We start from the raw sequence: 21,888 nt of genomic DNA on the forward strand, positions 1-21,888 counted from the left end.
ATGATGTAAAGTGTATAGTGTATAATATTATGCTTGACCAAGCTCAAATAATTTTAAAACTTATAAGTGTAGCTTAATAAACTGTAGCTTAACCTTCATGCTGAGATGGTTTAAAATAATAATCAATTATTTGAAAAAGTTATCTATTTCATAATTATTGCCAAATGCAATGAAAATAAATAAAATAAAAAGCGCTTTAATGCCATGATTATCAACTACAAAATGTATGTAAAATAAAGAGGCATTTCATTACTGTTGTAACTGTAACAATACAATTTATTATTATTATATATTTTTTAATGATTTAAAATACATTAATACATTAATACAGCAAAACGCACATGAAAACACAAGTAAAGCTATTTCTCTAGCTCTATATTATTGATATAATTTTTGTTATAAACCAAAGTGCATCCAATCATGCAAATCATAACATTATAATAAAATGTATCCTTAATTAAACGTTAGATCTGTAGATTATAAGCTTACTTCAGAACAAAGAAACACTTCTTCCCAAAAATCAGTAACAGATAGTGCAGTTTACATAATATACTTACAGGCTGTTTAATATTTAATAAAGTAGACTGATGGTTAATAAAGTAGCTGATTATGCATTCAATAAAGTTTCTGCGCCACTGGAGATGTTTGAAGAGTTTGCTGCCGACATAACTTCAGATACGTTATACATATCTGCAAAATAATTATAAAACATATGCATTAAAAATGTAATATATTAAATCAATAAATATGTATAAATTAATTTATTTAAATCTATCAATTTTAATAGTAAGACATACTTCTCCTACGAATTCTTTGAAAGAAACCTGGTCCACTTGAAGATGATGGTCCTGCACTAGTACTCTGTAATGTAGAGATTTAAGATATCAGCTGTGAACTGAGTACATCAATCATTAGGAAGAACTCATGGATCAGACACATTATTTTGTTGTCATTTACCCTGGTACGGTTAGAGCTGGTAAGGTTTGTTAGTGACATCCTTCCTGCCAGTGCCTCACGAATCTGCAACCATATGTGACAAAATGAGTTAAATCACTGCAGTAGAACTGAACGCCTCTAAGATCATTTTAACAAAAAGATTGACACAATAACTGACACAATGGTTTGTTAAATTGCTTAAAAAATTGTTTAAAAAAAGGGAGAAAAAAAAGTACATACCTTGCTGTCTAAAAGCGTTCCAAACATCAAAATAAAGAATCCCTGCAGAAGATGTTTTGGATAAATAATACTTCTTGTAATGCTGTTTAATGTCATATTCATAACAATATTGGAAATTACTTATTGCATCTTTGTGAGGCTTTAAAATATATTGTTGCAATTACAGAATTATAATTGCTGTGTTAATTGCATTCCAATTATTGCTTTAAAGTTAAAAGTAAAAGAAAGTGTTAAAAAATTACCTATAAAGTCAAAAAGGAAAGACAGAAAGTGATACCTGCAGTGAATTGAGGAGTGCAAACACCACATGAATGCCTAATTCACGGGACACCATGGTTCCAATTCCAAATCCCCATGTTAGACCAAAGATAGGAGTCAATATGGCCACACATCGGGCAATGACCACCAGGGCATGTTTCTCATCTGGTTGAGTTGTAGCACCAACTCCTCTCCTTAACATCTTATACAGAACCACAATCAAAACCACAAGGTTTATGGCTACAATAGTGAGAGCTGGAATCACAAATGCCAGCAGGGCCTTAGACTCATTCCAGTTCAGCCAGCATGCTTTTTCTTTCGTGATATAATTTTGTGGTCCAGCTGTTGACGCAACTGTAATGACCGCTATGAGCAAAGGCGCACCATAACCGACTATGAAGGCGATGGCCATCATTCTGGCCCTTGACATTTGGGACAAGACCATGACTGTCCGGTAAAAGAGCAACAGCGCTGAAATTAACATCCAGAAGAAAAGAGCCAGGTAAAAAAAATGCATGAAGAAAACCGCTGGAGTGCAGCGACCCACTGATGTTGGCTGCTCTTGTTCTGCGACTGCGGCTCCAATGATAAAACAGATGTTTGCGATCAGCAGGGACACGGCAATGTTGACAATGGAGACATGTCGCATGTAGGATGTGTCATTTCTTGTCACTGACTTCCATACGATAGTCTCAATAATGAGGCACAAAATCAAGCTGGCCAATGAAATAGAAACACCAATGTATGTTATATAGGCTAAGGCTTTGTTATCATCAAGGGAAAACGGTGACATTAGGATTGAAAAAGAGGTTGTGTGGTTGCATTCACACGAAATCTTGCCAGTTTCATTCCCTTTACTTATATAGGGCTTTACTTTACATCCAGTGGAATCCCATGCGTCAAGATTGAAGTTCCAAAAGACACACTGAGGATTTCCCAAAGATTGATCAGTAATGTCAAACGCAAAAGAAATGTTGTTAATTGTTTGGTTCACCTTAACAACAACCACATCTCCATTGATGCGCACATCTGAATTAGTGTTATTTTTATTATTTTTATTAGGAGTACGAGTAGGTAGGACATTGTCAAGACTTGTGAAGACTATGATGGTTATTGGTGTGGGATTAGAAATCTGCGGTATCAGGATCTCAGTGGTTGAGTTTGTCAGGTTCGATATTCCACTATATCTGTCTATTACAGTTCTATTCAACTCAATAGATCCTTGGTTAATCGTAAAATTGGCCTCTGTGAGATGTTCACTTATATTCTCAATAGCGCTCAGAAGTGCAATGCTGGTGTTATCTGGCCTGCTGCCATTGTTCAAACTGTTCCATGAGTTAATAGCAAGGTCTGAAACAAGGATATTCACAGTTTGAAGGAAATTCTGGAAATAAACAGAAAATCATGTTTAGTACAACCAACTTTACATCAGAGGGGATAAAGTTTATGTACAAATATTTTAGCATAAAAAGTTTTAATTAGCCCAGTTTAACTGATGTCTTTCATGCATACATAATGTCCTTACCCTCATCACAGGCTCATTGATGTTAATGGTTTTTGATGTATCAGCGATTTTTACGAGTATCCCAACAATAGTTTGGACAGTCACAGGAGACTGTGTGATCTCGTTGGTATTGTTTTTTGTAGCATTACTGAGCTCAGCCACAACCTCTGGGATGTCCAGTGCATCCAAGACCTAAACGACAAGTAAAGAAGAAATGTAAATATTTTAAATGGACATTATTATTATTATTATTATTATTATTATTATTATTATTATTATTATTATTATTATTATTATTTCCTCCCACCAATACATACCTCAACTTTCTTTTTAATGTCTTGGAAAACTTGAAGAATACAGTCCCTGTTCTTTTCCTTCCATGAACCTGCTGTACATAGATAAGTTATGGTGCCTTCCTTGCCTTTTTCACAGGGTCCAGTCACCTTTTCACCATCTTGTCCACCTCCAAGTGCTTCATTTGTACAGAACAATTCTAGATTTTAAAACAGAAATTTAAAACAAAAACAGAAAAAAATATTTCTTTCAGAAAGATCAAAACGGACAGAATAACATTCTACTGCATCAAAAGATGAAAACTGAAGGTTTACCTTCTTTGACTTTCTGAATAGTGACATTGCTCTGGCCATAAGAGAAGACTCGAAGTTCCGGAATCATGAGTTGGCATGTATAGGTTTCAATATTACAATCTGCACTACTAATTTTATGTATTAGTGTGATGCATCCCTTGTCATCTGTTTCCATAAAAACATAAATAGAAACATGAAATTAAACAAAGCTTGTCACTGCAACTGAAAATTTAACTTAGTAACTGTAAGAATATATTGTCTGTCTGTAAGTAGAACCTCGAGATGTCGGTTTTTCACCAGGAGGAATCGGGGTCCACTCAACATCATATTTAGTTTCACAGCATGTCAGGTCCACAGTCTGATTCATACACTGAAACCGTCTCATGCTTATACCAGCTATAATTTTAGGAAGTGATTGAATAACTATATCTTCCCACTGAATATAAGGTATGTCCCTTTGTATGACACATGCGTATCTACCTGCAAGTAAAGGGGAAAAAATGTAAATACATTTTTTTTTTAAACACTAGACATCACAAACCGGCATCACTAAACAACTGAGAATCACACACTACTAGACTTTTGAGTCATTAAGAACACAACAAGTAACTCAAAAACGCGCCTTTTTGAGACTCATAACCAATGGAATCAAATCGGAAGCTACAAAAATGAGTCTGTCCCCATCATACACTAGTACTCCTTTTCCACCAAGGCAGTGCTGGTGCTAGTTCGGAGCCAGAGCCTAGTTTCAAATCGGTTCTTTGTCTTTGCACAACCAAAGCACCAGCTCCGAGCCAGAAACAGTGGTTCTTAAAGGGGGGGTGAAATGCTGTTTCATGCATACTGATCTTTTTACACTGTTAAAGACATGGAATCCCATACTAAACATGGACAAAGTTTCAAAAGTTAAGGTGGACGTTTGATGGGAGTATTTCTTTGTCAAAAATACTACTTCCGGTTAGTCATAAGTTTCGGCAAGTTTTTTGCGATCATGCGTCCCCATTGACGTTAGTGGGGGCGGAATTTCCTTGTATGGGCCTTACGGACAATTCTACCGGAAGCATGTGAGAGAGAGAGAGGGAGAGAGAGAGAGAGGGAGAGAGCGAAAGCAACAGGCTATGCCCATCAAAGCGCTCGTAGGCTGCGCTGCACAGGTAATGTGCACAATTAACAATGACATCAAAAAGTGCGTTTTTGGTTGCCAGACCAAGACAGTCCTGCACAGATTCCCCCAAAACCCCGCGGTAAGGCAACAGTGGATGTAATTTGCTTTTCCGGATCAGCAACTGAGTTGCGCGAATGTTTATATCTGTTCGCTGCATTTCGGTGCCGACTGTTTCATAAACATGGCCCAGCATGACGCCGGATTTTCCAATAGCCTAATGCTGAAGGATGGAGCAGTCCCAACGTTAGAACCGCGGGCGGTGAGTTAGACTGCTTCAAATGTCTGTGTCTATGCTCATCAAGTAGCCCAAACATGATCACGTATAGTTACTATATATATTACTATATATAGAAATTGATCAATGGAGCATGCGATGTGTAGTGCGTGTACATTTGTTTAGCTGGCCACTATATGTGTAACTTTATGTTTGTGTATTGTAAAAGCACTCAACAATACACAAAGAGGGGGGAAATATGTTGAACTAAATAAGCACGCTTCTTCATTCAAATGCGCTACTATTCCGTGTCTATCTATGTAAACACTAACTTAGCCTGTCTACACAAACCACGCGTAAACACACAAACACACGTGCACAACTGCACTTCCCACATGTACACCTTCAAAGACAAAAATACGACGATATAATTCAAGTATAAATATGTAAATAACACAAGCCGCTAAGCATATTATATAGTTAGTGTATATCGTACCACATAGAGACGTCCTGCTCTAGTCGTTTTTGCTGCTGCTCCTGTTCAACTGCAGCCTCTGGGTCTGATTCCGGATCATAGATGTATGGCTGTATCTGATTAAAAGCCATATTTTTATTTTGAATAAAGTTTTTTCCCCGCTGTTAGGGATGACAGCTTTACGACGCACTCGACGCACTCAACACAATAGCAGCAGCGAGCACACGTCATTATTTAGCTCCGCTCACACGACACGCCCCCACCCGCTCGGCTTTTTTCGGAAAGACTCGGAACAGCGCATCTTTCTTATATAATTATAAAAAAAATAAAGACTTTTCGGAGATATGCAGGATGCAATGCTACTCTATAGGTACTCAAGATTGACATGACACTGACTGAAACTGAGTGTTTCACCCCCCCTTTAAGTAGCACCAAAACATTACTGGGCTAGAAGTAAGAACCGCTTGCGTCAGCGACTGGAGGCCGAGTTACCGTGACCAACAAGGTGAATACAAACTTATTACTGCCATTTTTTAAATAGCAGCTAATCAAGCTAACAGCTTTTCGATTGTAATCTCCGTCTATACAAATCATGGTGAGATGCACAAATGCCTTGGATCCACGGCATTTTGATGGCGATGTAGGATCATAAAGTCATGAGGCATTGTTGAGGGAAGGCTTGTTCGAGATGCATCGGCGCGCGCTGTGCAGACCGATCACCGTATGACATCAAATTAATGTTACAGCGAGATGCAAACAACTCCTTATGCTTTTGAATTGATCACGCTGTATTTTGATATCATATGCGGATCGGACCGCGCATCGCCGATGCATCTTGAACGAGCCTGGTGTGTTTGTGTTTCCCGCTACCGTGCTAGCGTTGCTGAGAAAGATGAGACATATACAGTGACGTAAGACCTGGCTCTGTGGTGGCTCTCTAGTCTGTGGAAAGCCAAACCGGTTCTTAAAGGCTCGTCAGTCTAACTAAATTAGAACTGACACTAGCACAAGCTCTGAACTAGCATCCGGTTCATTCTGGTGGAAAATGAGTATAGTTGACTCTTTGTGAGAGTCCAACTGTCCAAAATCTAGCTCTGACTGTTGGCAACTATCAACCCCTCCAGACCTTGAATCAGGCAAAAAATGGTGTAAGAAAAGCTAAAAAAAAGTACCGATCCCTTTTTTTCCCAAATGACAAAAAGACACCATGAAAAGTGTCATAAAAGTAGTTCATAAGATTTGTTTGCTATATTTCAATAATCTTCCCCTCTAATAATCTCATTCAGCCCATCATTATTTTAGTAAAATTTAAGTGTGTATAAACTATTTTTGCATTTAATTAATTCATTATATTTATCTGAGCACACGCACCTGTCAAACAAACGATTTACTGGACTAAGTACGACACATTTTAAACACGTAACACAAACCCTTCTCTAAACCTACCCATTTGTGTATTATAAAAAAAAAAAAAAAACTGGATATAACAGCCAGATATGACTACAGGCACAATTTATTCAGAAAGTACAAATATTCCAAGTGTTCCGAGGCCAAACGATTGATTTGTATGAAGAAAATCCCCAAAAGCGATCAGTAACGGCGAGTCCATCCGCCAAAGATTAATACATTTAAAATATTTCTGCCAGAAGAAATGCCACATCAGCTTTGACAGCATTGCCTGTTGTATGTCTTGTTACCAACTGCATCATTACATCAGCTTTGATTGTAAAATGCCATTGGCTCTCGTGTGTCTCGTGACCGATCGTGTCATGCTAAAGAGTTATGTGTATCATTTGAATGAGAAATGTGAATGGAGTGCATGTGTGTTCTGTTCACAAAGGGGCGTGATGGGCATCTTTAAAGTAAAATAAAAAATGAATATTAAAAACACTTTCTCCTTAACCTCTTTCTGTTCCTGTCACCTAAGAATAGAATAGCAAAAAAACAAACCGGAAACCGTGGTTAAAAGCTGAGGTATGTATTGAACCATGGACTAACTGTATTGTTGCATCTCTTGCAACTATATATATATATATATATATATATATATATATATATATATATATATATATATATATATATATATATATATATATAAAGATATTTAAAAAGATATAAGATATTAAAAACATTAAAAAACATAATTTTTTTTGCTACCACAATGTGATTGAAATGAAGAGATTGATGAGTCTATGATACTTCTGTGGGCGTGTTTTTCCTAATTTTGTAGTCTGATAGCACAGATCCCTGGTCACTTTCACTGTATGGAAAAGAGTGGCTAATTATTTATAATTTTGTGTTTCATGGTGGAAGGAAGAAACGTTTTATTTCTAAATGAACAAAAAGTACTGAGTCGATCATGATTCATAAGCTAAAGCAATCAAATACTGTAATACGGTCTCAAGCTTTGACTTACATTGATGTATAGTGGAAGCAGACATAATAAACAAAAGTATACTGTTCCTTAGCTTTGGGCCAGATAACACATACGCACAATTGACACATAAATTAATCTTGACCTAGGAAGTGTCAACATGTAAGCTATTATTGATAGGACAGATAGAAAAGATACACGTGACTCACCTTTGTCTTTATCATCAATGCTTTTCACAGTGAGAATGCTACCATCTTGTGAAAAGGTGTATTTTTCACTCTGTTTTATATCTTTGCCATTAAATGTCCAACTCATATCACCAAAAACAGAATCTGGGCGTGTACATTTCAGTTTTATTTCTTGCCAAGGATAATTTTTTTTTCCAGTGGACAGGGTCTTTTTTTCTAAAAGAAAAATCCAGAAACTTTTTTTATCTTTCTAATTTTAATTAAAGGTTTCATGCTCATATATACTTTATTTGTAAAGATTAGATACTGACTACCCTTACCACTTTCAGCAAAATCACCCACAGATACACGATTTCCATCAATTGTGAGAGTGTCAGCAATCTTACTGATTGAATTTACAAAATTTGCTGGGCTGTTGGTTGTTGAATTAACTTCATAGTCTGCTATAATGCTTCCAGGCCTTTGGAGCAACACAAAAACACAACAATGAGAAGACACTGTATCAATACAAGCCGTAAAAAACAAAATGGACTTTTTGAGTGAAGGTTTAGATTGTAGGCCTTACCTGAAGCCAGTGACTCTTACTGATCCAAATTTGAAGGTAGACACACTTTTGTAACTGTCTTCAATCTGTAAGAGTAATCACTGTATATTAGGAAGTGTACCTACTGTACCTCTGATACAACTGAAATTAAAGTATTTGTCTACAAGATTAATTAACGAACCAAAGATATATAGACTAAACCTACAGAAAATACAGAAAATGATCATTCTTTGGGCTGCTTTCCTGTCATTAAACCTATATATTGATGTCATCTGGACAGTTAAATATGTATCTAATATGATTTAGTATAACATTTAGACACAAAAAATGCTCTGCTTCAATAATCTGACTAGTTAAACAATAAATGTTAAATGAACAAAGATATTTGCCAAAAAATTATTCTATATTATGTATTATGAACTTTACAGTAACTATGTGCATGTCCTAGAGGGAGTAGCATCTGCCTGCACAACCGGAACACTCCTAGGACCGCATTTCTAGAACCCTGTTTTTTATTGACAACGCCACCTAGTGAATTAGAGGATCAGCAAAGACAGATGACGATCAGAGTGTGAGTATCACATGTGAATCAGTTTTTATTTTAACATTAAAAACAGTCGTGGTGCATTTCATTGAAAAGTTAACAGCCAAAGTGAGCGTGATTTTCTAAATAGTCGATAGTGCTATAAATTAATTGTCAAAGCTTGTGTTGACTTAGTGACAGCATAAGACAACTGTATTACGCTTGTTGTGAAAGCTTGTTAGTTACTGGTTGTTGTTTTTTTCTTCATTTTAAGTAAGTTAAAATAATCTTAATGTTTTAGCTGCCACATGCTCAGAGTCAGCCTGTTTAACATTACTACACAATACATGTTATGATTATTATGGTTTTATAATGTTGAATGAGACATATGATGCTTTTATAGTCAGGAATAACAGAGGCCATCATAATAATTGACTGTTAAAATACCACATGTTAGATTGTGTCATGTACTGTGTACTGTAGGCTACACTATATAATAATAATATATTATATTAATATATAATATAATAATAGATTTTATTTAATTTAATTCAGAAGAATCTCAAAGTGCAACAATGGAAAAGGGAAAATAAGATGAATAAAAAGTAAAAATATAGAATAATACAAACAATCAACACATAAAAGTTTACATTTCTCCCAGCGCTAGAGGCTCTATAGCTACATATTCCCAATTCGGCAGTGTCCTGATGATGTCGCCAATGCACGATATGCGCAGCTGAAGACCAGATGGAGGGGATTGCTGCAGCACCATGCAAGAGGCAAGCAAAGTTTTCTGGGCACTTCTGGGGAGACACCGGTGTTGGCCCAGAAATCCAAGCCGTTCCACGGACGCAACGGAAAACGGAGCAGCGACGCAGCCGAAACTCAGCAGCCAAGAAGCGGAACATCTCAACATCATGCCAGATTCTGATGACACTAGCCCAGTGCAAACACCGCCAATCAACCGGCAACCTCAGCCACCATGCAGTTCAAGCCCGAGGGAGACTGAGCAGTCGACACCCAGAAGAGTGAGCACCCACAGCGAGCAACATCAAATGTCCACAAACCAGAAGCAACCGCAACAATTCAAACAAAAACAGCAGAGAGGCTGTGAAAAACGACAAACGGCGAACAACGTCCTCTTAGTGGCTATCAGCAATCAGCAACAGTCCCAATTGTAGCTCTGACGGTTTGAGTAGTCACAGTCATAATAAAATAAATTAAATCTAAATCTAACAGTAGTTAACTTGATTTTGGGTGGAGAAGCGGCGAACAGACAATGCCAGCATCCTCTCCCCCTCGTTGCAAGGTAAACTGCATATGAAGTGTTTTCAAGGACACAGCTCAGAGCAGGCAGAAGTATGACAAAAGATGAATTAGTAGGTCAAGTCCTAGACTCCGTAATTCGTCAAATAAAGACGGGGGCCTTTATTTACCTAAACTGCAGAAGGGAGCCAGCCAGAGACAAATCAATTTCAGTCAGAATTACTATAGCCTAATTGGCAACCACCATTGAGTCAGTTTGAAAAATGTCAAATGTTTATTCTGCGCTTAATTTTTATATACATTGCATGTGAGGTTATTTTAGCCTACTAACCAGACTCGGCTTTCTACAGGCTATTGTTTGCACTTGAGGAAAAAAAAAAAAAAACTTCCTTCCACTTAAGAGTTGTATACTTTTAAGCACTTCTTATTTGAATATATCTCTTTACATAAAAACAAACTATGATCTCGTTATTTTTCTATCCCAACTAATTACACATTTGCACTTTCTATAGCCTATTGTGCATGAGGGGAAAACTTGAGAATAAAAATGCACTTTTAAACACTTTTAATTTTACTATTTCTTTTTACATACATATTTTTATACTTAAACTATAATTTAGTTATTTTACTAACCCAACTAATTACTCAGTGCTTTCTAAATAGGTTACACATGAGGGAAAAAGCTTCCTTCCATTAAGAAGGGTTGTGTACTTTGAAGCACTTTTTAATTTAATATATTTCTTTACATAAATATTTTCTACTTAAAATTTTTTTTTTTTTTTCTAACGCAATTAATGACTCGTTGCACGTGAGGGAAAAAGCTTCCTTCCACTTAAGAAGAGTTTAAGCACGATGTCGCTTTACATATTTTTTTAACTTAAAAACTATGATTTCGTTATTTTTCTGACCAAACTACTTACTCATCCACGCTTCCAATATGTTGCATGCACTTTTCTCAGAGATATTCAATTTTGATTTTGCATATTGTATTTTGAACAGTCTTAATGTAGCCTAGTTCATATGACCACCTTACAATATTTCATCAAAATAGTTTATTTCAAAGCCTGTTCTTTTTTCTTGTACAGAATAAAATATTTTAAGTTAAATGCAGAGTATATTAAAAAAGACGAGAGGTAAAGATCAATATTTGTGTACAGCCTGCCTGACACGGTATTTTCACAGACGACGCATCTCTCATAGACAACAGTAGTCTATTTAAAATGGCATATATGCATCAGTTTTATTCTCAATTTACAGAGCAATTCCTACAAAGTTTTTAGGCTAACTACAGAAGAGACTACTAGACTATTAGTGATTAGTATCACTCGCAAGAACGGGCATGTGGCATCAAGATGATTGCGTGATGTCGGTGAGCTGTCACGGCACAACCCTACTGTACATTATGATGAACTTGAATGCGCATTAAATGAAAGGCATTTAGAAGATTATCCACACATTTTCCCCCGGCCTTTATTTGAAACCGGCCTTTATTTCTTCGTGCTGACCACACTCCCGGTCACTACCAGAGGCCGGTGTTTAATTCACTACAGGCTTTTATTTGAGGAAATATGTTAGCCCTAATTTATGTATATTTATTTATATGAAATTAACATTAATGAATAATTTTCAAGAAACAAATAATTCAGGTAGGGAGAGCCATTCCTGAACATTCCTGAAGTACACTACATGCTGTGAGAATTTCCACTGGCCGTTCTTTAAATATTTAAAGGACAGGAAAAGTCATGTTATTGTAGAAATATGTTATTTCTATTCAGTTCTCTTGCATCTTTCTCTATTATTATTTTTTTTTCAGTTCAGATGCACTTTTTGACATGAATGTTTCAAGAACCCGTTCACCCAAACGTTGAACAGTAGGCAATAACATTAATATGAACATTATTTGGTATGAAGCTTGATTTAATTTTGTATTGTGTATAATGTGTATGCTCTGTGGTTACTAAGATCTTTAAAATTTGAAATGAAAAATTAGAGAGTTGAACATTGTTCCTTATTTTGTTCCTCAATATTCCTTATTTCATTAATTTCTCTTTTTTTCCCTCTCTTAGAATTCAGTGAAGAGATTGTCCATTAAGTTTTTTACGTCATGAACAAATTTGATTCTGTATGTGTTCAAATTTAACTGTTGTAAATTATTGTTTTATAAAATATACACAATTTTAAATCTACCCCCAGAGTCATCCTTGTGTATTCCCTCTGTACTTGAAAATGTGATTGACTGAAATACCATTCCTTGTTTATTTTACTTGATGAGTTATTAAATTGTGCAACTTGGACCCAATAATTACTATAATAACAGTCCTAGAAATCAGCTTTAATTGCAACAAAGAAAGCATCTCGATTACGTATGTAACACTAGTTCCCTGAGGGGAACGAGATGCTGCGTCAAAACGCTGTGAGAACGCCTCTGCGTGATTGTGTCGTGAAGCGTGTGTAGAATCAGTCCAATCAGGAGATCGAACGTCATATGCGGGTGATGTCATTGACCGGAAACTATAAAGCATCCGTGAACACAAACATAAACTAGATTCTGAAACAGCCTGAAGCAAGTGATCACGAGCATGCCGGGAGTATGGCCGGGCGATGCAGCGTCTCGTTCCCCTCAGGGAACTAGGGTTACATACGTAACCGAGACCTTCCCTATCTGGGAACTCGAGCTATGTCGAAACGCTGTGAGAATGCTTATACCCACATTGCCATAGGACCAAGTGCTCGTATGTGTGAAACCGTAGCGCACACGACTAAGACAACACCTGTGCCCCAACTGTAGATGCTACGTCCAGTTCGTAGAATCTCAAGAAAGTCAGCGGCGAAGACCACCCTGCCGCATTACATATGTCCTGGAGGGAAGCCCCCGACAGAAGTGCTTTACAAGTAGCCATACCCCTAGTAGAGTCCGCCTCATAAGCAAGCAAGATGGCCTCGACCAGCCACTTGCTCATTCTCTGCTTAGATACAGGAGCCCCCCTTTTTGGGGCTCCGAAACAGACAAACAACTGATCAGTTTCTCTACAGGGCAGCTCTGTGGACATAAGTATTAAGTGCCCTAACCAGGCAGAGCAGATTTAGTCTTTCCTGGTCTGACGTCACGAAAGGAGGAGGACAGAAGGTTTGCAGAGTAATAGGACCCCTAGGACCCACAGGGACCTTAGGGATATAACCTGGCCTGGAGTGAAGAAAATTCTTCACCATGCCAGGTGCAAACTCTAGACATGAGGGCCCTACCGACAGGGACTGAATGTCCCCAATTCTTTTTAGGGACGAAATGGCCAGCAAAAAGAGAGTTTTAAGTGTCAGGAACTTGTCTGACACTTCTTCAATGGGTTCAAAGGGGGCCACAGATAGGCGCTGAAGAACAATGGCCGAAATCCCAGGTCGGGACCCTCGAATGCACTACGGGCCGCAACCTCAAAGTGCCACGGAGGAAACAAGTAATTAACTGGTGTCTTCCCAAAGACACTCCACCTAAAGGAGTGTGGAAAGCAGCTAAGGCCGCCACATAAACATTATTGTGGAGGGGGTCAACCCTGCCGAGAACCTTGCCTGCAGGAACTCCAGCACTGTACCTACCGGGCAGTTAACTGGGTCCAACTGGCGTTCTCTGCACCATACTGAGAATAATCTCCATTTTAGTGCGTATAACTTCCTCGTGGACGGAGCTCTGGAGTCAAGGATGGTCTCAATGACCTCAGCTGAGAGATCCTCTTCTCTCAGATCCTCTTCCCTCAGGGGCCAGGCCCACAGTTTCCATAACTCCGGGAGGGGATGAAGGAATCTCCCGCCCGCTTGAGGGAGGAGGTCCCTCCTGGTCGGAATCTCCATCGGAGAGCCTTCCAGGAGAGATATCAGGTCCGAAAACCAAACTCTGTTCGGCTAGCACGTAGCCACTAATAGCACACGGACTCCGCCCTGGCGCACCCTCTCCAGAACTCCCGGAAACAGAGCAATCGGGGGGAACGCGTACAGAGGTAGCCTCGGCCACTCCTGTACCATGGCGTCCAGCCCCAGCGGATGTGACAGAGAAAACCACTGAGGACAGTAGGAATTCTCTGCCGAAAGCAAACAGATCTATTTTTGCTTTCCCATATTTCAGCCACAGGGCCTTCAGCCACAGCCCATTCCCCGGGCCTCGGCCCCTGCCTTGACAGGATGTCTGCTTCCTGATTAAAAACCCCTGGGATGTAAACTGCCGGTTTTCTGGACTCCTGGAACCTCTCGGTGACAGATTGAATTGCGTCACCGAAGAGGCCCGCAGGGGACAGCGGCGCATCGAGCAGAAAGCTCTTCTCCCTCTCCTTCCCAGCTGGCATTCGACTGACATTAAACGTTTAAATGTAGTTGAAATAATGTCAGTTTATGAAAAAACATTGGTTCAACGTGCAAAACAACGTTGAACACCAAATAGTTGAATTAGTGTTGTTAACTCACTAAGAATTCAACATAGAAATATCAACAAGTTTTGAGTTGTACGTCAAATCAACATTATTTTTACAAACATGACTTTTACAAATTTTGTTGAAATATATCAGTAGAAAAATAACGTTGGAACAACGTCCAAACAATGCTGATCAATTAACTGTTGAAAAAGAGTAGTTACATGAATAATGATACAATGTTGAAATATCAACTCTGAATTAAATGTTTGTTGAGCACTTTCTACATTACTTACTTACTTTGACAGCAAGTCCGATTTATCATTTTGGTTAGTCATTCCATACAAGAACAATATATGCAGTGGCGGCTGGTGAAAATATTATATGTGGGGCTGTTTTTGTGGGGGTCTGGGGATATACATTTCCCCCATACAATTTTAAATTTTGTAGATGTGATTTCCTGCATTCTGGTGCATTTTAATTTTTATATATTAAGTAAATTTTTATATTAAGTGGTCTCTTAATTTTTCTTCCAGAGCTATATATATATATATATATATATATATATATATATATATATATATATATATATATATATATATATATCCTACACAGCTCTGGAAAAAAATTAACAGACCACTTAAAATTAAAAAAATAACACACAAACACACACATATACATAAACACACATATGGACACACACACACACACGAATACAAGATGTATGGCTTGATTGGAGGACGGCGGCTGTCCATCACACAAAGGCCAATAGGCTCTGACGGTTCCACACAACACCTGCTTGCGCGTGCGCAAAGTGGGTCTGTGTCGTCATCGTCAGCCTCGCACGTTCTGACCTGGACCGATTCGACTGAATTTGGGCGTAACAGCTCAGACGGTAAGCAAAGTTTTTGAAGTCACATTTTATAACTAGAAAATTCCTTTGTATGTGTGTGTACGTAAGTGTAACGTTACGGGCAGACTAGTTTAACAGCGAACTGCCGTTAGTCCGTCGTTCCACCGGCGTGTATGTGTGTACGCTCCATGAAGCTAACGTTATACATATTAGATCAGTTTGAATGTTTTTGTCTTGTACTACCATTACCCAATCAGGGGAGGCATAAGAATATCTATAAATCTTTAGCACGTCACATTCTTCTTTCTTCTTTTTTCCAGAGATTTGGAAAAACTACCTGAAAGTGTCCTTTAATGTTAAGTTGTCCCCATACCTAACCCAACCATCTATTTGAATCTAAAAGTAACTAACGTTAACCCTTAACTTTTTTTTTGAAAAATTTAGTTGGAGGACTCTATAGAGCATGCTATATATATATATATATATATATATATATATATATATATATATATATATATATATATATATATATATATATATATATATATATATATATATATAATGTGTGTGTGTGTGTTCAGGGCAAAAGTTTGGACACATTACTATTTGTAATGTTTTTGAAAGAAGTTTCTTCTGCTCATCAAGCCTGCATTTATTTGATCAAAAATACAGAAAGAAATGTAATATTGTGATATATTGTTACAATTTAAAATAATTGGTTTTCAATTTATTATGCTTTAAATTATTATCATTTTGTTTCTGTGACGCAAAGCTGAATTTTCAGTATCATTCCGCCAGTCTTCAGTGTCACATGATCCTTCAGAAATCATTCTACTATGAGGATTCATTTTCAAAGTTGGAAACAGTTCTGCTGCTTAATATTTTTTCATAACCTGTGATACTTTTTTATAATACTTTGATGAACAAAAAGTAAAAAATAAAATAAAAAAAGAAGCTAATGTTTTAAAAATAGAAATCTTTTGTAACCGCAATATACACTACTGGTCAGTCATTTGTTTTCTTTCCCTTTTTTTTTTTTTTTTAAATGAATCAATAATTTTATATAGCAAGGATGTGTTAAGTTAAATTGATAGTAAAGGAGATTTATATTATTTGAAAATGTTTTTATTTTGAATAAATGCAGTTCTTTTAAACCTTTTATTCATCAAATATATTAAGCATCAGAACTGTTTCCAACACTCATAATAAATCAGAATATTAGAATGATTGCTGAAGGATCATGTGACGCTGAAGGAATGATACTGAAAATTCAGCTTTTCACAGAAATAAATTGTAATTTAACATATAATAAATTGAAAACCAAATGTTTAAATTGTAATATCACAATATTACATTTCTTTCTGTATTTTTGATCAAATAAATGCAGGCTTGATGAGCAGAATAAACTTCTATCAAAAACAGTACACATAGTAATGTCCAAACTTTGATATATATATATATATATATATATATATATATATATATATATATATATATATATATATATAAAATACTTGATTCTGGGCTCTAGACTAACTTCTCTACCTGCAGCAATGGTTACTACCAACTGCCTTTTGTTGCTCGCTCAAGCACATGATTATCAACGACTTTGCATGTTGATCAATACTAATTTATATACTTTGATCATTGGCAATGCCACAAAAGTTGATATTTGCTAAATATTTTAATTTGAGAGAGTAGTGTTTGCTAATACTGATCTGTTTTTTTTTTTTTTTCTCATCAGATGCGGTCTTGAGCTTAAAGCCAACGAAAGTAGACAAATACATGGCCAAAGACTTGAAATTTGCACCTGAGAGGACTGGTGGCGGTAGCAGAAAGAAGTAACAAAAAAAGGAAGACTTAACCAGCTGTGTTTAATGTTGCCCAATGTTTGGGCCGTTTTTTTTTAAAGGTTAAAAAAACCTAGTTCACCCAAAAATGAAAATTCTGTCATTTACTCCTCACCCGAATGTCGTTCCAGACCCGTAAGACCTCCATTCATCTTCACACACAGTTTAAGATATTTTATATTTAAAGGACCAGAAAGATAATAACATCATCAAAGTAGTCCATATGTGACATCAGTGGGTTGGTTAGAATTTTTTGATGCAATGAAAATACATTTTGGTCCAAAAATAACAACAACATAAAAAGGGACAGTATACCGTACATACATTTTCAATGAAGGGACAGAAAGCTCTCGGACTAAATATAAAATACCTTAAACTGTGTTCCGAAGATGAACGAAGGTCTTACGTGTGTGGAACGACAAGGCGAGTCATTTAAAGGGTTAGTTCACCCAAAAATGAAATTGATGTCATTAACTCCTCCCCCTAATGTTGTTCCACACCCGTAAGACCTCCGTTCATCTTCACACACAGTTTAAGATATTTTATATTTAAAGGACCAGAAAGATAATAACATCATCAAAGTAGTCCATATGTGACATCAGTGGGTTGGTTAGAATTTTTTGATGCAATGAAAATACATTTTGGTCCAAAAATAACAACAACATAAAAAGGGACAGTATACCGTACATACATTTTCAATGAAGGGACAGAAAGCTCTCGGACTAAATATAAAATACCTTAAACTGTGTTCCGAAGATGAACGAAGGTCTTACGTGTGTGGAACGACAAGGCGAGTCATTTAAAGGGTTAGTTCACCCAAAAATGAAATTGATGTCATTAACTCCTCCCCCTAATGTTGTTCCACACCCGTAAGACCTCCGTTCATCTTCACACACAGTTTAAGATATTTTATGTTTTAGTCCCAGAGCATAATGCAGTATGCACACTATACTGTCCATGTCCAGAAAGGTAATAAAAACATCATCAAAGTAGTCCATATGAGACATCAGTTGGTTAATTAGAGTCTTTTGAAGCATCCAAAATACATTTGGGTCCAAAAATAACAAAAACTACGACTTTATTCAGCATTGGCTTCTCTTCCGCGTTTGTTTTCAAACCTCAAATAAAGATTCAAACAGCCATGAATCAATGATTCGAATCGCCACAATGCTCTGGGACTAAAATATAAAATATCTTAAACTGAGTTCTGAAGAGGAATGGAGGTCTTACGGGTGTGGAATGACATTGGGGTGAGTCATTAATGACCTCAATTTCACTTTTGGGTGAACTAACCCTTTCATGACAGAATTTTTGGGTGAAGTAAAAGTTTGACATGAAATGTTTGAATGAAACCTGAATTGATGTGAAAGGTTGGCACAATTGCAGCTTTGTGATAAAGCATGTTTCCTACGTCAGTGAAATGTCTTTATTAATCTTCTTCCCGGTCTTCCTTTGACCAATTGGCTTCTTCCAAGCTGACTGTGTGTGTTTGCAAACTTTTTTTTTTATGTATCCATTTCAAGGTGTTTGGTGTTACTGTTAAACACATCAATACTTCAGTGAAAACAGTTTAACAAAAACTATGTTGAAAAGCAGGACTTTATAGTGACGTTGAAATTTCAGCGTTGATTGGATTTGCAAAATCTAAACTTAAATCAATGTTGGCAAATTCACCTATGTTGACAAACATGACGTCGGTATGACATTGCCATTTCAACGTTGATTAGATTTGCAAAATCTAAATTAAAATCAATATTGTTTCAATGTTGGCAAATTCACCTATGTTGAGAAATGTGACATTGGAAAGACGTTGCCATTTCAACGTTGATTAGATTTGCAAAATCTAAACTAAAATCAATATTGTTTCAATGTTGGCAAATTCACCTATGTTGAGAAACGTGACATTGGAAAGACGTTGCCATTTCAACGTTGATTAGATTTGCAAAATCTAAACAAAATTCAACGGTTATCCAACACTGGCACCTGACGTTGATTCAACAGTGGCTCAATGTTAAAATGCCAGCTGGGTTGATTTCGGTGGGGTTTAACCAGAGATGTCTCTCCGTGGCCACCAGGGCTGCCATAGAACGGCCCACACACCTGGCCGTCTCCTTGGTGGCCCGGAGAGCAAGATCGGCAGATTGTCTCAGTTCATTTATGACATCTCCCCCCACCTCATCTCTACCGTCCAGGTCCCTTAGCAGGTCGGCCTGGTATGCCTGCATGATCGCCATAGTATGCAGACACGCCGCGGTCTGACCTGCCACCGAGTATGCTTTACCCACCAGCGCCGAAGATGTTTTAAGCGGCTTGGTGGTTAATGTCGGGGCCTTATGGGACAATGCCGCTGAAGGCGACAGATGGCTCGCAAGCGTCTCTTCAACCTTCGGCATCGCCCCACCATACTGTTTTAGCCCTACGATGTTACTATACGTTGAAGTCTAAGGGCTAAAAACTCTATATGTCGCTGGTTTCTTCCACGACCTAGACACCTCGGTGTGCAAGTCAGGAAAAAACGGCAGGCCCTGACGTTGAGGCTCTGCTGCACGTGAGGGCAGGAATCGCTCATCTAATTTAGTCTGTCTACGATGGGATTCAGATCTTTCTGCCGGCCAGTCGATATTTAAGCTGGCCACTGCTCTCGTGAGCACCTCAACAAGCTCCTCGCCAGCAGGTGACTGAAGTGGCGAGTTTTCAGTCGCGATGCTCTCAACGTCCACCTCCTCAGAGCTGGATAGTTGGAGCTCCGGTTGCCCGCCCGGGGAGGAAGAAACCACAGGGCGGGCTTCCAAATGCAGAGACGAGGCACTGGACGGTACAGGTGAGGGCTGAGATAAGGCTGGGCCCGTCTCAAACCCCTCTGTAAGGTCCATCTGTGAACCCCAAGACTGAAGCCGCCGCTCTGCCTCAGCAGCAGCGGGACCCGAGCCACGGGGAACACGAGCCGAAGCACCCTCCTCAAAGAGTGCCCGGCGGGAGCGCGGCATTCTTAAAGAGCATATTGCAGGTTAGAGACTCCAGAGAGTCAGTGTATAGAAAAATAATGTAGTCTCTTTAAAATATACTTTTAAATACGCTAATAAGGCTTTTTGAGTCATTTTTGTGAGAAAATTTTACTTCCGCATCTACAAATATGCAAACCGGAAGTGATATAACGAGAGGGAGTGCGGTGACTTTCAGCCATAGGAAAACAATGGATCGCAATGACAGTTCGGACGCTGAGGAAATTAGAAATGTTTATTAATACTCATGTGGCAGACCACAGCCATGCAATTATGACACACAATAAGAGACAGGCCAGGATTAGACAGAACAATGATTAGAGGAGATGATTGGAATTGTTGTGTGAGGAGAAACAGTGGAAAACAGAGCAGGTGAGAGAGTTGGCTCATAACATTATACGCTAACACTGTGCTCAGATTACAATACTTTGCAGATAATTATCATGTATCAGGCAATCGCAAAGCTGCTATTGGTCATCTAGGAGTATTGATACCAATAACAGAAACTAATAATAAGTTCAGACCATCTGGCTTAAGTCACACTCGCCGTCCACATTAGACGTTAAAGCCGGGCGCGGGGCGTAACGTTACCCGGTGCTGTTTTTGCTGACATAACGTTACTGTTACGCCCGCCTGTTGTGGATGCTCGTATGGTCGTGGCTGCAGCTTGTGAGGAAAAACACGACAAGCCGAGCACGTTTCTCGCATCTCCCTATCTCACGATATTTTTTAAACATGCAAAATCAAAAAATTCAGGAGTCGTCTTGATTTTCACCAGCATGGCTGTCCCCTATTGCCAAATCATGCACAACAATGTCACAGGCTAGATCTATGAGTATTATTATGCTATAACTCAGTTGCTGCAACCATACAGTGCCTTTTTACATACACACACACACACACACACACACACACACACACACACACACACACACACACACACACACACTCACACACATACATACATACACACTGTGGCAAGGGGGGCGTGGTTCAGCGAGGTCTGCAGCGGGAGAGAGGGCCACGGGACGAGCGGTAAGTGAGTGGGTTGGACGCAGATTAATAACACCTGTCTCTTGTTCTAGTAATGAGCGCGGAGACGGGATAAAACACCAGCGGAACCGGAGACCGAGGAGAGAGAGAGTCGGACTGTTGATGCACAGAGACCCTGAGTATACCGGAAGCCGGAAGTGCGTGACCCGGAAGTGATACAGAGACTGAGCGATATATGAGAAAGAGACACACGAGGAAGTGTGCACGTTTGTGTTTGAGTGAATAATAAATAAGCATCAACAGTCCTGCCGACCCCCGTGTCCTCTTCCTTCCTTACCTCATCGAACTCGTTACACTGGTGCCGAAACCCGGGAAGGAAGCAGGACAGAGCCGCCGCCATGACAACGCCCTCCGCCTCGCCATTTGCGGAGATCATCACCTCCCTCGCGGTCCTCCACCAGGAACATCACAAGGCATTGCTGGACCTTCGGACCGAGCAGGAGCGCCGCTTCGAGGCCATTGTCC

The 21,888-nt window shown here is 38.5% G+C and overlaps 1 protein-coding gene across 1 annotated transcript in view; it reads right to left on the reverse strand.

Annotated features, from left to right (window-relative positions):
- Window positions 1-351: 351 nt before the first annotated feature.
- LOC137041050 (uncharacterized) overlaps window positions 352-21,888 on the reverse strand; it is a 51,893-nt gene continuing 30,356 nt past the window's right edge. The window contains exons 13-28 of the mRNA XM_067416975.1: window positions 19,899-20,356; window positions 19,469-19,784; window positions 14,257-14,606; window positions 13,836-14,122; window positions 8,507-8,571; window positions 8,262-8,401; window positions 7,963-8,157; window positions 3,802-4,005; window positions 3,547-3,690; window positions 3,256-3,431; window positions 2,960-3,130; window positions 1,454-2,818; window positions 1,177-1,218; window positions 958-1,020; window positions 798-861; window positions 352-690 (exon numbers count right to left, since the gene is read on the reverse strand). Of these exons, the coding sequence (XP_067273076.1) occupies window positions 608-690; window positions 798-861; window positions 958-1,020; window positions 1,177-1,218; window positions 1,454-2,818; window positions 2,960-3,130; window positions 3,256-3,431; window positions 3,547-3,690; window positions 3,802-4,005; window positions 7,963-8,157; window positions 8,262-8,401; window positions 8,507-8,571; window positions 13,836-14,122; window positions 14,257-14,606; window positions 19,469-19,784; window positions 19,899-20,356 (4,123 nt within the window). The 3' untranslated portion in view covers window positions 352-607. The remainder of the gene's footprint in view (window positions 691-797; window positions 862-957; window positions 1,021-1,176; window positions 1,219-1,453; window positions 2,819-2,959; window positions 3,131-3,255; window positions 3,432-3,546; window positions 3,691-3,801; window positions 4,006-7,962; window positions 8,158-8,261; window positions 8,402-8,506; window positions 8,572-13,835; window positions 14,123-14,256; window positions 14,607-19,468; window positions 19,785-19,898; window positions 20,357-21,888) is intronic.

The sequence above is a fragment of the Pseudorasbora parva genome, chromosome 15 (assembly GCF_024679245.1).
Source record: "Pseudorasbora parva isolate DD20220531a chromosome 15, ASM2467924v1, whole genome shotgun sequence".
Classification (NCBI taxonomy): Eukaryota; Metazoa; Chordata; class Actinopteri; order Cypriniformes; family Gobionidae; genus Pseudorasbora; species Pseudorasbora parva.